The sequence below is a fragment of the Nymphalis io genome, chromosome 1, assembly GCF_905147045.1.
Source record: "Nymphalis io chromosome 1, ilAglIoxx1.1, whole genome shotgun sequence".
Classification (NCBI taxonomy): Eukaryota; Metazoa; Arthropoda; class Insecta; order Lepidoptera; family Nymphalidae; genus Nymphalis; species Nymphalis io.
In genome coordinates this window covers 6,483,007-6,498,606 of record NC_065888.1, presented here as the reverse complement: position 1 = coordinate 6,498,606, position 15,600 = coordinate 6,483,007, and the positions used below count along the sequence as shown (strand labels likewise).

At 31.6% G+C, this 15,600-nt stretch overlaps 3 protein-coding genes across 4 annotated transcripts in view; all 3 read right to left on the bottom strand.

The window, feature by feature from the left end:
- Positions 1–931: 931 nt before the first annotated feature.
- LOC126769345 (apolipoprotein D-like) lies at positions 932–7,383 on the bottom strand. The gene is made up of 6 exons (XM_050488044.1): positions 7,315–7,383; positions 4,262–4,452; positions 2,948–3,105; positions 2,107–2,291; positions 1,510–1,757; positions 932–1,258 (listed from the first exon to the last, which is right to left on the bottom strand). The coding sequence occupies exons 2-6, from the start codon at positions 4,340–4,342 to the stop codon at positions 1,070–1,072; spliced, it is 861 nt and encodes a 286-aa protein (XP_050344001.1). The 5' UTR covers positions 4,343–4,452; positions 7,315–7,383; the 3' UTR covers positions 932–1,069.
- LOC126781580 (uncharacterized) lies at positions 5,941–7,873 on the bottom strand. Its single transcript, XM_050506470.1, has 2 exons — positions 7,870–7,873; positions 5,941–6,515 (listed from the first exon to the last, which is right to left on the bottom strand). The coding sequence occupies exons 1-2, from the start codon at positions 7,871–7,873 to the stop codon at positions 5,941–5,943; spliced, it is 579 nt and encodes a 192-aa protein (XP_050362427.1).
- Positions 7,874–8,960: 1,087 nt separating this feature from the next.
- The window catches only part of LOC126768994 (transcription factor Ken), a 34,892-nt gene continuing 28,252 nt past the window's right edge, over positions 8,961–15,600 (bottom strand). For both annotated transcript variants that reach the window (XM_050487537.1, XM_050487529.1), the window contains exons 2-5: positions 13,545–13,727; positions 13,276–13,396; positions 12,645–13,127; positions 8,961–12,533 (exon numbers count right to left, since the gene is read on the bottom strand). In XM_050487537.1, the coding sequence (XP_050343494.1) occupies positions 11,610–12,533; positions 12,645–13,127; positions 13,276–13,396; positions 13,545–13,720 (1,704 nt within the window). In that variant the 5' untranslated portion in view covers positions 13,721–13,727 and the 3' untranslated portion in view covers positions 8,961–11,609. The remainder of the gene's footprint in view (positions 12,534–12,644; positions 13,128–13,275; positions 13,397–13,544; positions 13,728–15,600) is intronic.

Sequence of the window (15,600 nt, the reverse complement as noted above, 5' to 3'; positions counted from 1 at the left end):
ATTGTGTCCCTTTAAAACTGATAGGTAAATCTGTGTATTTAAAAAATAAGTATTTATTTTTTCAACTTACCGAATAAGTATAAATTTAACAAGACAATCTTACATATAAACTTTAACTTACAAAGTTGCTTCTTACTTTAAAATCTTCGTACAAAATTTATCGTTTTCTTATATTTACGCGCGAGCACAAAAAAGCACAGACAATAACTAGTTAAACTTATAGTATCGAAAAATAAGAGAAATGTGTATTACATATATTGTTACGTTTTTTTAAATCCGTAATATGTAATATTTATTTAATAAGCCTAACCTAACAAAATATATTTACAAACGAATACAGACAGATGCTTACCTGTACCTTGTTACCAGAGAGCGCCGCGTCTCCGACATACCTGCGTTCGATGCAAATAACTCAATGCTATAGGTGCGGAAATCGGCACGCTTTACATATACTCGTGGGCGCGTTTAACCGACTGTACCAGCATAAGCTGAACTCTATTTAATATGATTGATCATGTAGATCTGAGCTCAACTTACCTTAAGAAGAATCTAAGTCTCTGAAATCTTCACATTTTTTAACTTTGTTTTGTTCCTATGAACTTTCAATGCTTAAATCATCACCATTTTACAGACTATCATTTATTTGTAACTTATTTGTAACTAATACTAACCACTAACTTTTATAAACGAATACTAACACTAAATTTTAAGTGAAGTTTTTCACAATACATTTGTGAAAACCGCACCCAAATCTTTTACAATTTTCTTATATATTGGATGGAAGATTATCTTTCTTCAAGATTAAAAAAATGAATATTGTATGAATTTTTATTATTTTTATTCTATGTCAATAGTATTTATAGGATTTTTAATATGTTATAAAAATGATACGCTGATTATTTTTTATCGTCATTTTATTTATTTCATCAATTGAGATTTGATTGACATTACTAAATGTCGGAAGATGTATTTGGTACAGAAGCTTTTTAGAGCTAGTCATACTGTTCAGATACTAATAGTCCACACAATAGAACATCCCTTATTAACTATTGTACTCGTTTTAGGCTATTTATTGTTTTAGCTTGATTTCTTTTTCCATTTCAATTTTTTCATCTTTCATTTCTTCTGGCTTATCCATTTTCTCTTCTTTTTTCTCAGACATTTCTGGCAACATCATTGGCTTGGACTCAGCTGGAATTTCTGGAACGGCTGAACGTTCTTGAAGATTTTCGGATTTTACTTCTGGATTTAATTTGTCCTAAATAACACATAATGGGATTACTTAAGGACGGATACACATTATTTTACTTATTTAGTTTTATATTACAATTGAATGATAATCTTTGTAATCTTATTTGAAGGGAAGACAACTAAAACTGTACCTTCATATATATATTGCAATCAGTTAGTTTAAATAATGAATTAAAAATATCTTGTTTAAGAGTTAGATTATTAGTATATATAACAACAAAGAAGATACAAAATAAAAATATTGGTATTAATTCTTACATCAACCACTGGAATTTCATCTGAAGGGACTTTCGATATAGGCACGTTTTTAGCATCGATCATGACTTCTATGACATTATTTTTGATTTCAAGGGGATCGGCAGCTGGGTTGGGGAGGATGCTGCAATCCGCCTGATTGGTCCGTACAAAGAAAGTTCTGGAGATCTTGTAGCGTTCTAATGCAGCGTATGCACTTTGCATCACCATTGATGGCGCGAGACGATCTCTTGTTAGGACCCAAGCGTTTTCTGAAGATACGAAATAAATTAATTGACTGAAGTTTTTTTTAAGTTGTAATGGTAGGCGGAATGGCAAATAAACCACTTAAGGTAAGGTGGTTACCACAGCCGATAGACATTTTAGCTGTAAGCTAAAATTAACTAGAACACATTATATTTTATTTATTATCACATAGAACACATTATATTTTATATATTATTAGAACACATTATATTTTTTATTATCAAAGATTTCAATTTTCGAGAGTATTATTTGTAGTACATGTTTTAGTAAATAGAATGAGTTTTTGTTTATACTACTGACTATTGCTAGTCTAGTATGTCTTTCTAGCTAGCTTTCAAACGTGATGACACTTACGGATATGCACTGGTCCAATACCATTGCAGGACCACATTACTGCGTAGTTGTCATAATCGGTGTCGAGGATGCTGTATTCATTATCATTAGGCATAGACAATGCTGGGTACTTTATGATCATACGACCTTCACCCTCTCTACCAATCATTTGAAGAGATCCTTCCATTACGCGTTTCATTCCAGTTCTGAGAACAATGAAGTTAATGTTTTTTTTTACATAAGATTTTATTTGTTTTACAAATATCAATTATTATATCACATTTAATGACGTAAAAATGATTAATGACGTAAAAATTACTCTTTTTAAAGCGTACTGTCAAAACCTATATACGTGCAGCTTGTGGCTAAAGTATACACAGAGGGCCTTCAATACTCTGCGCGTACAGTATAACGATGCATTCAGGATACTGTTGGGATTGCTGCGCTTTTGTAGTGCATCACTGATGTTTGCTGAAGCCCGTGTAGATGTTTTCTATGCCGTCATTAGAAAGAGAGCAGCATCTATAATGGTTAGGATGCGCGGTGTTTCTAACCCATTTGTTAAACATTGGAGGCAACCCCATGTATCTACCCGTTGTTTGAGACCCCTTATATATGCTAAATAATAGTTAATATAACTACTAACATAGTTTTTAAGCTTGTAACTAACACTATGGATATTTATCTGTAAATAAACATTTATTATTATTATATTTATATGTAATTTATACTTTTATTACTAAGACAAATATTATAAGATTACAAGATAAGTTAGGTACACGAGTAAAATTTAACTTAATTGAATGATAACCATAATTATATAATTATGATTGAAGTTGATTATAGATTTGTTTATACGTACAATGAGTTAGTGATCTCATTAGTGACAAGTATTCTGCCTTCGGGGGTGCTCTCGTACTTAGTGGTGACGCATCTGGTACCCAACTCTGCTACAGTGAAGTATCGCTCGGCTTCGTACCACGAGCCTAGGAAGCGGTTCACGTTGAAGTTGGGCATGGGCTGAAAGTTAAAGTAAAAAAAAAGTAAAAGTAACAGCATATTGCTGCCGTTCTAAGGTGTCTCCTCGTTTTGAAAAGAGGCCTTTTCTCGTTTAGAGTTTATACCATCACGATGCTCAAATGCGAGTTGGTGTATATACATGTGTCAGATTTTCATCCAACAAATTACTTCTCAACCCTTTCCTACACTGCAGAACACATTGATTATACGCTCAAAATTTCGCACATGAAAATTCAGAGGTGCTTGTTGAAAATGTTCAAATGTTTATTGATGACCAGACGGTATCTAGAGGATAAATAACTACCCACATTAAAATACAAGTCATTAAACCTATCTTATGTAACGTAATATTTTCATATTTTAAGAGTTCGTTGTATACAAAAAAAACTATCCCCACTCAATATGTCAATAAAAAAAAATCTTGAAATTTAAAATGTTATTGAAATTCAACAAGGAGCAAATGTATGAATGGGCTAAAATCGAAAGTACTATAGGTATTGATCGAGACTAAATAATGTCGTCGACCCCATGAACCGGTCCAATAGCAACTACAAGCTAAAAAAAATTTATAATAAATATTTGTAGATCTTCTGTATATTTTAATTTAGTTGAGCGTTTTTCCTTTAAAAAGTACAAATTTAAAATATCCAAGAAACGGTTTCGTTAAGGCTAAATAAAATAATTGATATATGCGTTTTCTCGCCTGCGTCAAGTTTAAAGAAGAAATAGCACATACAAATTGTACGCGGTACTGTGTCTTCAATAAAAAATGTTACTTATATTTAAAATAAATAGTTAAATATATATAAATTTATATTGTTTGATCGATTAATAAAAGTTTAATTTATATCGATAACGTACAATATTAAAAAATAATCACGTGTAAATGTATTTACATACATACAAAAGGGCCTGATTTGTATCTGACAAATGTTAAGAAAAGAATTTATAATATGCTTAATTGTCACGAAATGCTATTTATTAATTTCATTTTTATACAATTAGCTAATTAATATATATAATATAATATCGAAGATTTTAAGTCACTCTTTAGTTACCTTTTATTTAAATGACCAAACAAAATGCAGTGTAAATATTATACAAAAATTAAACTACTTTATATTTAAGCATGATATTAATATTTAAACCAACATACCTGATAATCAGGACACCATCCTAGCGAAGGGATTTGCGCTGATGCCGTCGCGACCAGAAGCAACACCGAGAACCTCAACATCTTGGATACGAGTACCAGGAGATCAGGAGAGACCAGGGGATGTGTCGGGAATGATGTTTTACGCCCCGTACGTCGCTTTTAAACCCTCGCAGACGGGAACCGGTCTGGATCTAATAGAGTTAACCCTAGGTTGATTTACGTATGCTGTAATGAATTTTGCAACGAGCCTTGTTAGGCAATGCTTAGGCATGTGGTCGATACAGCAAACTTTTTTAACGCTACCCGACTGGATGGCTTTGAAAAATTTCAGTTTTTGTACATCCTCGAATACTTAGTCTAAGAGAATTGTTTTTACTTTTCATCATATTTTTGTACTATATAATTTTTATATTTGTAAAATTAGCTGGGACGGATGATAAATTTTAGACGACAGAGGGAAAATCTTTATGACCTTAAAATTGAAAGTACTATTTTATTCTAAATTAAAATGTTTTTTGAAAAATAATGAATGTATTTTAATAATTGTCGTAAGGGACAATGGGTCAAATGATTAGCACGTGACTTCTAACTTCGTTTTAAATGTAGTTTATTTAAAGTATTTATTTACTAGTACATCTTCCTTGTCTGTATTTATTATTTTATTTTTTGGTATACAATAAAAAATAATTTGTATTATATTGTATCATGTTCATTCTGACTTGACTGATCGTAACTTGCAAAGTCAAGTACTTTTCAAGTTACTTGATTTTATTTATTGAAATCATTAATAATTCAGGAAAATTCTTTTGTTAAAAGTATTAAAAACCTTGAATTTATGAGTACATACTGTATATAAAACATTATGCATTAAAATAACCCATATTGAACTTTAATGGATAGTTTTGGAATGTTCCCATGCCGGCCCATAGATCGCAGCAAAAAGATGTGAGCCATCTGCCTCTACCGGTTTCACCTCACAGCCTTTTTATTTTCTATCTTTGCTATCTATTTTTAAACCTTAGTTCGTTTGCGCACTTGAAGTACATCTTAAATTGTTGTCGCTTACAGTTCAGAAAGTTTTACCGGATCATTTTTGACAAAGATTTATTCATATTTAATAGAAGAATCAAAACGTCACGTTATGTAAGTAAAGTTAAAACGTCATTAATTAAAATAAATTTAACAAAAAATTTAATTGAAAAAATAATTTAACGTTTTAAAAATGTTTCTAAAATTTATCGGTACCGATTTAAGCTCTGTAGGATTGAAGCTGCAATATAATCCTTGCAGATACAAAAAAAAAACAGTGCCAGTGTCTTAAAAAAAAAAAAAATTATAGCTCTGTGCATAAGAGGTAATCGTTCTTCTACTATACTATAAGTTGCGAAACAGCTATTCTACCGATGAGTAAAGTTTTATTGTGCTATGATAAGGTACGAAGGCTGTTAGAACTAAGCTGCACATTTTATGGTTAGTAGAATTATTGTCACCTTCAAACGACGATGATGATATATATAAGATTTTTACCTATTTTAATTATAAAAAAATATCACTTATAATACATTATTTAATAATCTATTATTTTTAGGTAAGAAACAAATTTTATTCATATTAAATATCAAATTGTTTCATTATATATTTTCAGTAAATAATTATACACACTAGGTTTAGGCTAATTGTTATTGTAATCTCACATTCACAGGTTTCCCCTCTTGCTCAAATCTAGTTGTATCAGCTCTTTGAATAGGCAGGATGCGCCATCTTGTATTAGATACCGGATGCTTACTAAGATATAGTGGAAACAATCCGCTAAGACCAGGAATTGGGTTTGGAGCATATCTTATATAAAGAGGCTTATTCTTAGCAACGGAAGATGAAACAGTAAGAAGAAATTCCTGGTTATATTTAAGAAGTTCATCCTGACGATTACAATAATCAGCACTAGTTATAATGAAAGTGCTTCTTTCTGTGGGTTGAGTGTTTGCTAGACCTACTAAGGTACACCCATCTTCCAGGTCATGAGAATTGTTAATTTCATTTGAAGTTATCCGACCTCCAAGAAGTAAACCTTTTTTATCATTTAGCGGCGGATCTGTTGCTGGCACGTGGGGTGTGAGAAGGGAAATTTTAGCGCCAAAGCAAATAGTGCCCGACGATTGAGTCAACACGGTTGGTTTATTGAGATTTTCTGTCATTTTTCTATATTTGGCCAACATTAAATCTCCCTTTTTCATTTGTTCGAGAAAATTGTTTTCTCAAAAATTACCTAGAAGAACGCGATTGCAATAAACAATGCCTTTATCTTCCTCCACTCTCAACATGTTAAACTAAAGAATAAAGGATGAACATTGCAAAATGAGAATGAAGTATTATATTATATATTACAATGAATGCTTTTACTTCTCAATTTCGTTTTGCATACTCATGCATTCAGGATGATTGCAAGTTATGAACTATGTACGTACAGATAAAATGAACTAAAGTTTTACAATATTGGTGAAATCACATTTTCTTTTTTAACTTTTATTTATGGTGAGAAGCAGGTCACTTACTAACAGGTGACCCTTACCTGCTTCTTTACTTCGCATAAAAACATATAGTATCATAACTTATTTATAAAATTTACTGACTATGCAAAAATAAGGACGAGTGTACAGAAGTCTGTATATAAATAGTGTTTAGTAGTTTAGTAGTGGTCTCGCTTGCCTCTTTCAGGACTGCCGTAAGTGTGATTGGGAAATACATGGAGTTAATTTGGACAGTTACATTTAATCAGTTAAAACAATACAGTTAATCTAGTGCACCCATTTAGTTTTGAAGTATATAAAGGAATGAATGTCGTATTACAAGAAGAGTGTTAAATATTAATACGGATTGCAAGAAGAAAGTTTAAAAAAAGCGGAACTATATGAGGGATGAATTGGTGTGCAAGAACTAATAATTACTTATGAGGATGCTTCTGAAGATTAATATGAAGGTAAAGGAAACTCATTTTGCGGTGATTCCAAATAAATGAAATAGGAGTAAGCGAATACATATTAAAAACATATTACGTATTTTCTAGCTTAAATAACAAGACGCATTAAAACGCAGTAAGTGTGTTTGCTCCGATCTCAACCGGTCTACTAATGATCATGTTTACTCAGCATCGTCATAAGCAAGATGCTTCATTTATATGAGCTTTAACGATGCGAAATTATTGTTTAAATGTTCTGTAGAAAAATACCTAATGTTTGATTGCATTTAAACTTTCATAAATGTATTTTATAATTTTTAAAAAGTGGAAATCAGTTGTTATTGCGTCTGTTCTTTGTTCTATTATTCTTCTAAACTATACTGCTTATAAGGTTTTCATTAAAATTTTGATGTGCGTAATACATTCATATTAAATTTAATATTAGCATTGAAATGTTATAATTTTATTAGAATTTCGTTAAAATATGCTTTTAAAGACGCTAATGTGGTGCTATGGTTTTTGGTAGTATTTAGTAGTTTAAGGAATAAATTTTTATCAGTGCAATGTGAAACTTGCCCAAACAAAACAAATGTGTTCAAATCTTAAATTACTAGTAGTTATTTATTTTATTTATTATTACAGCACCACTTACCCATCCTACGAGTTATTACTGACACCGTTGGTTGTGTGGAAGAGATCGCTATGTAGCGATAAGGTCGCCAAAATTGTATGCTAATTTTATTTAGGCTGGAACCCTTTTTTTGTATTATTTTTTCTCTTTGTGGTGTGCAATAAAGTATAAAGTAAAGTAATGTGATGGAAACGACTGGAGCGATTTATTTATCAGAGAAATTGATTTTTATAACTTTAAACACTACTATCGTGACTATACAGGCTTATGGATATGCTTTGTTTCTTCCTGGTTTATTTTTATTTTTAAGATAATGTTATATATGTATATCAGCCCCACTTTATAGGCAAACATGTACAAACGATGGATTCTTACCTACTATTTTTAAAGCGCTGCCACGTAATCATACTAATTTGAATGAAGCAAAACAATTTGTATTGATATGAACTTGAATCACTATCAATATGAACAATGAAAAAATCAAATACAAAATGCGCGCTAGAACATTAACCAATAACCATTATGACATCACAACTGTTGTCATATTGCATTATTATTATTTTTGGAATTTCAACAATTTTCATTGCCTTGACCATATTGATCAATCTCCTTCCATTCCCTAATCTTCGTAACAATAGAGCAATAATCTTTATCCTTTTTATGCAACTTAGATATATTTTTGAAGTAATTGTGCAAAAACTATTATTAAAAATATAACACCCCGTGGTATTGGCCCTACTGGTGTCATGAAGTCTGGTTCACTATTCGCCCAGGGAATCATTGCAATCCAAAGCGGAAATGATGCAAGCATTCTTGCCACCACGCGGTCATGACTTTTACAATATATATTTTTTATTATTTAGAACCTACATAGTGAAGCCTCATGAAGTATTATAAATGAAATGGCTTTAAATCAATTAATTTATTTATTTATTTTAAACTTGCTCGATTGACGCCTATTAGGATCAATGGCATGATTGAATCACTTTGTAAGTTCTACACGCTATGATATACTGATAAAAACATGTACTATTTTCAATACTATTTTTAATAATTTAATTTATCTAATTTAATTATATTTTAGGTAAAGGTATAAAAAACAAACATCGGACTGTGTAACTAAAATATTCTCGTTATTTAATTTACTAGGGTAAGAACACATTTTTACAGAATGTTAATATTCTAAATAATATCTACAAAAAATTGTACACTATGTGAAAACTTAAAGACTATTTTATAATTTACAATTAACGGAGACAATCTATATTCAAGTTCAACAATATTAAGTTAAGCTTCTTCCCTCATTAGAATACGTATGTACATTATAGTCTAAGTCATGTTCTAGATAAAACATTCCGATAGCAATTAAAAAACATTTTGTATTACATTTAAAAATGGAAGAATCGACAATTAAACTTTTTATATTTATATCAAATAGGCGTTATCTTTTAAATATTTTTAATGACCCTTTTCCTTGATAACTAGGATTATAAAAGAGAAATTAAGGAGTTAAGACAACAATTTGTATAAATAGTTCAATTAAATTATGCAATTTTTATGTTACGCAAAAGTTACAACGTCTTTTATAGATAATATAATAAAAGAAGACATATTTGCATTTCTTAATATTTGCACTTCTTTAAGAAAGATATTTGACGAGTATAAGTTGCATTGTTTAAGGCATCGCCGGATCTATTCCGGAATATCACAACAATCTTATATTCTATGGAAATATTTTAAAATGTAGTAAAAAAAAATATATAGACAATTTGTTCGAGTAAACGTTTTACGTATGAACGGCAGCGATTTGTTTTACGGACGATTTTGTCATGCAGTACTTAGAACTAAATATTTACATATAAAAATCGAAAATATGGAAAACGCGTTGGAAGACTGCGTTCTCTGTTCGTCTTATACAATAATAACAGACAATTATCACATACATCTAACGAATCAAAATCACAATCCTTATGATTATGTTGTTCCCCAATTACAAAATTACGTCAATAAAAACAAAACACATAATATAAAAAATATCAGGTATAACGATAGGTAACAATTACATGGAAATCTTTAAAGCGATTCGACAACAATGTCAATTAAACTAGGTTTTGAACAATTTTCTGGTAACTTTAGTTTTTATTGAAATACGAAGACTCGTTTGTTACGATGAAAATGATCCTGCGATATATAAAAAACGTGAAAATAAAAAATAATGTACCTTATTTTTGTGTATAAAAATGAGTATTACAAATGCTACTTTATAGGTACTAAACTTGAAACACATCCTTATTGCTTCGTAATTAAATCGAAACTAATTCTAATTGAATTTAAGGCAATTGTAGCTTTTAGCCAATATTAAAGCGACATATCAATTATGGTTTTCGACATTAGTATCGGAAGAAAAGTAAAAGATAGACCCAAGTATAAAAATATATCAACCACACAGTTTTAACTAAAATATCAGTTTAAAAATAACTGGCCACAATACTAGTGCGCTCTAAAGAAATCTTTAAAGATTGTAAACGAAGCTTAAAGTAAAGATAAGACGTAAAATATTTTAATTTGAACATAATGCTGAGTCAGCATTAAAATTAATACTAAGATAGTATAAAAAAATCAAAAAATTAGTTATCAAGCTCGTATAACAGCTCGCAGTGGAATTACTGAAGTGTTTGTAGAAGAGATACATTAGTTATTAAGAAAATTTATTAATTACAGTCGTGAGATTATTAAATTGGTACCTAAATATGTTACGTTAAGTTTAACACGTCGAAATCAATTCAGGTCCCTATAATTTCTCTTAATTGTATACACCAAAACAACATCAATGCTTTATAAATCTTTGGTGTTCATCCACATTGAAAATAAAACGGCACGAACTATTTGAAGGCATAGTCAAATTTAATATTACGAACACATTATTTCTATCGTTAGAAATTACGTAAGTAATAAAAAACTAATAATGAGATTTTGAAATGTCCGAAAAGCTGCGAAACGCCAAGTCAGATTTACAATTGGAACAAAGTTGAAGTTATACATGAATAGATAACCATTTTACTCAATTATTAGATACCAGTTTCTGTTCTCTTTAATCTAAGCATACTCGTAAGTGACAAACAGTTTAGATTTTTCTTTTTGGACGATAACTATTATACAATTTGTACCTTGTAGAGTGAATGAACAACACACTGATTTGTTTAATTCTAAGTTCCAATTCTGACTAGATACATCGACTGCATACTTTTTTACAATCTTACGGTGTATAAAGTCAATGTTGTTAAACCGCTCCACCGGTATTTTCATAAAACACTGATTTAAATTAGGAGGTAGTTCACGTGACGTTCCTATGATAAAGGCTGTACAATCTTCGCAACTTTTCACTGACACTCACATCTATTTTCTATTCTTAAGGAATTAATGTGTCGGTGGCTTTTAAATAATATTTATGCTAATGAAAATACATCTTTCAAATAAATACTATCTCGGAAGGTATTGGTCCCGGATTATAATTTTTAAACAAATTATAACAATTTGGACCCATTCGGCAAACATGATTTTAAATTAAAAATTTATATCACACTCGCAGTGTTCTGTTTCTGCGAATGCCTTACTATGAATATCGCTCTGCGATAACGTACTTACAACTAAACACTTAGCAAATTATATCCATTTTAAACACATATCACAATTGAGCTCCCGAGTAGAGAGAAGTTTCAATGTCCAATAAAACGCGTATTTACGCGTCACGTGGACTGACGTCATTCATGCAAATTTTTACTTAAAAGAAGGCTATTATGTGGTCCTGAAAGATGTCTTATTAATTCTGGTAATGCTTCAAACGTTAATTGACAGAAACAGCAATTAAATCGCCCCGGGGTATTCGTTCGACCATCATTTTCGCTCGATGATATCACATTCCTATGTACTGAACATAAATGTTTAAGCAAATGAGCCTTCTGTTTGAACATGGCGACACAGAGACGACAAGCAAATGGTTTTTCTCCTGTATGAACTCTCAAATGAGTCTTGAGATTCCATGACATACCAAATTGTTTTCCACAATATTCGCAACGGTATTCCCGGACAGGCGCTTGTTTACTCGAACCTTGTTCGTGTTCCGTGGATGGTGCTTCATCTCCTCCCATTTGTGGTTGACAGAGCCAAGGACCCCATGATCCCGCACTCGGGGGTCGATATTTGAGTGCGTCTTCATGTACTGTCGCTGGAGGTGTAGCGCTTCTTTCTGGCAAATATGGAGGAGCTGAAGCACTAAGCTGATGCAATGCTCCCAGACGGGCAACACCCGCTGCAACACCAGGTCCTTGGGCATATCGCAAGTGGGCCATTTCTTCAAGATAGCTAGGAGGGAATGAAACAAATGGAGGATTCTGTGATGGTGAATTATGAAATCCAGTTCTTCTTTTTCTGTGTGGTGTAACTACATAATTCTCCGGTGACGTTTGAACAAGAGCCATAAATTCATTATCAGAGGTTTTAAGGTGTCCATAATCTTCTAGCTTTACAGTTCTCAAGTCCAGTTCTGGTGGTTCCAAATAATGTGATTTTCTCTTTGCTCTTTCAATACCTCTGCCTAATCGATCACTTAACAACTGTCGTCGGTATACCGTTTCCCGAGGTTGATCTTCTTGACTTGAAGACGTAGATCGTCTTCTTCCGATATTCTGAAAAAGGGAAACAAAAGCACATTTTTATGATATTGAATTACTAGAACAAATTTGAATTATTTTTGTAAGTTTAATAAAAAAAATCATGTCTAGTATAATAAATGGTACCTTTGCTGCAACTGTTTCGACATCAAGGTCCTGTGAATCGTCGTGTTCGCTGCTTGTGTTTTCCGAGTTCCTGGCTAGTGATAAATTGACCGGATTAGAAGAGCTTCGTCTGCGTGAAGAAACTCGACCGCATTCCTTATCTCTTTTTTCACCATCTGGATCATCTTCTTCCCTTTCATCATTACTGCTTGTTGACATACTTTCTTTTTTTATACTCAAAGATTCCGATTCTCCCCGTTCCTTATCCTTACTGTAACCTGCTCCTGGCGTAACTCTTTCACTTTCTGAGAGTGAGGATCCTGACGGCGCGTCATGTTTACTGCTTTCGTTACTATTAATGTCCGTTTTCAGATTTTTGCCTTTTAATCGGTCAGATGATCTATTTCTTTCTTCTGCTTGTTGTCTTTCTTTTGTCGATTTCCACACATCCGATTTGATTTCCAACAGTTCAAATAATTCTTGCATGTCATCGATTTCTCCAGACTGAAATAAGCAAAGAATATAATAAGCATTAAAATTAAATATTATGTAAATGTTCTTATCAAAAGTTTATTCCCAAGAATATAATTAGGTTTATTAAATAATTAATTTATTGATTTTATTTCGGGAAGTAGTTTTATTTGCAACTAACCTCAATGTAAGCTTGTCCACTGTATAAGAAAACAAGTAAATGTCTCATAAGGGTGCTATTAATGCCGGACATGTGAATTGTGACTGGATTCTCTATGGATGGTGTGTCATCGAGGATTTTCCTGAAAATAAAAATTAAAAATCATATTCTTATAAACTCTAATAAAATGTATAACAAATCTGTATATAATTTGTTTCGTGAATTACACATATACATATAAATAATTAAATGTTTTTTTCATTTAATTTATAAAAAGTTTTTTAAGGCACCTTATCAAGGGACTAGCAGCGGCCATGACAATGCGGTGGGCAGCCAGCGGCACAGCGTCGTCACACACCAACACCAGGTCGGAGTAACGGGCGCCGCGCCACGCCGCGCCCACCTCGTTAAGGATGCAGGCGTGGTGCTTGCCGTACGTGAGTGTCAGCAGGCCCTCGCCCATCATTCCAGCACTGAAAAGATAATGAACATATTACAAAATCTTTAAATTTTCGTAATTATTTCAAACAATTTAAGACGAGCATTCTTAAATAAAAAATGTACGTACTCATTCAGTGCAAAATTTTATTTCTAAGTTTATCTATATATATATGAATGCATCCAAACTATAAATAAACGTTCTAATCCGCAAAGTGGCGTGCCTCTTCCGTTCATATTAAACCAAATCCAATCGAATTATAGCTTCGTGAGATTTTAAATTTTCTAACACGATACTATGTGTGCAAATAAGTGAAATCATATCGAAAATGAGGTTCGCCATACTGTTTTCGGTTCATTAATCTCTATCTATGTCAGACTGAAAACCGCTGATTTAATGGAAGACAAGGTTATAGCCAGTGAACTGTTAAGCGATTATCGTTTCAATATCATCGTTCTAGCGGCAAAATTATGGAAATTGTACTAGCATTAGGTGTGATTTTTGAATATGCGATACAATGGCGATTGAACAGTATTTCTCAATGCGATGAAAAGGTCAAAAGGTGACGTGAATTTAAATAAACTAAGTTAACGCGTTCTCCGGCCAAGAGTCCTAGTGGCAAGTGCTAGAAAGCCTGTCGCAATCGGACCTTGGCCTGATAAGGTATCGCAACTAGTTATTAGCGTTCTAACGCAAGATCGTTTAAAAGACGATCAGCTTGCGCGTCTCTGTGGCGGTTTAGCAAGAGCGGGGTCAGAGCCATTGTTGTTCGCAACAGTTTCTCTATTGTTGTGTGGTTTCACTTAAAAGTTCTTTTTAATTGAACGTCATATAAACTATGCATCATAGTCGGACTAAGAACTTAATGATTTTCATGATTTTATTTCTAATATAACTACAACTACAACTTAAAAACAAAATCAATGAATTTTCATTTTTATATTTTTATTATTTCAATTAAACGTAGGTAACCACTGAAATGGAACCAAAAATAACTTATAATGTCATATATTTGCTTTTCTATACAGTTTTAATATTTTATTACTTATATTGTATCTTTAAGTATTTAGTATTTATTATTAAATATATATAAAAATATAATATACCTACGTCATTTTTTTAAGTTTATTATATAACGTTTATCCATCCATGTTTGCTAATGTTTTATATTACTTGCTTTGATTGTCTTAGTAAAAATATTTATTAGCAGACTAACTAATTAAATCGAATTAAGTATATGCTAATGAGTCACCATTAAAATTTCCATCAAGAACAAAGAATCATTTCCTTGAGAATATATTTAATCGTTTTAATATTCACTAACATATAAATAAAAGTCGTTTTTTCATCCGGAAGAAAAATTCAATATTAACAGACATATAAAACTTTATTTCAAAGGCTGAATAGATTTTTTCCGGAAGATTTATTTGTGGACAATTAAACTAATCAACGGCCCAGGAGTGCTCAAGGAAAATATTGCACTATTCCCTTAATCTCAAATGTTAAGCCATCGGACTTCTTTATGTTAATGCGATATTACGATTTTTTTTTCCCATGATCTAATAAGCTAGAAATACATTTTAGTCATAAAAACCCTTAGTTAATTAATATGCTATATTGCTAAACCCGGTAAATAAAATATTTTTAGATTAATCTAAGTATATAAAGAGTAAGACGGTAATAAATACACTGGTATTGCTAAAAAAACCGCATTAAACTTTTTACGTGATCAAGAAAAGCATTACAAATTCTGTGGTAAGTCGTGATGTAAATTCACCTTGAGCAATGAACTCGGAATCGTTTTTTCAATTTATATACATATATAAAAATATACATTAAATTACTGATCCGTTTCGTAATGTTATTAATGTAATTTAATTACTTCTGGCTTAATATTTGGTTGTAAT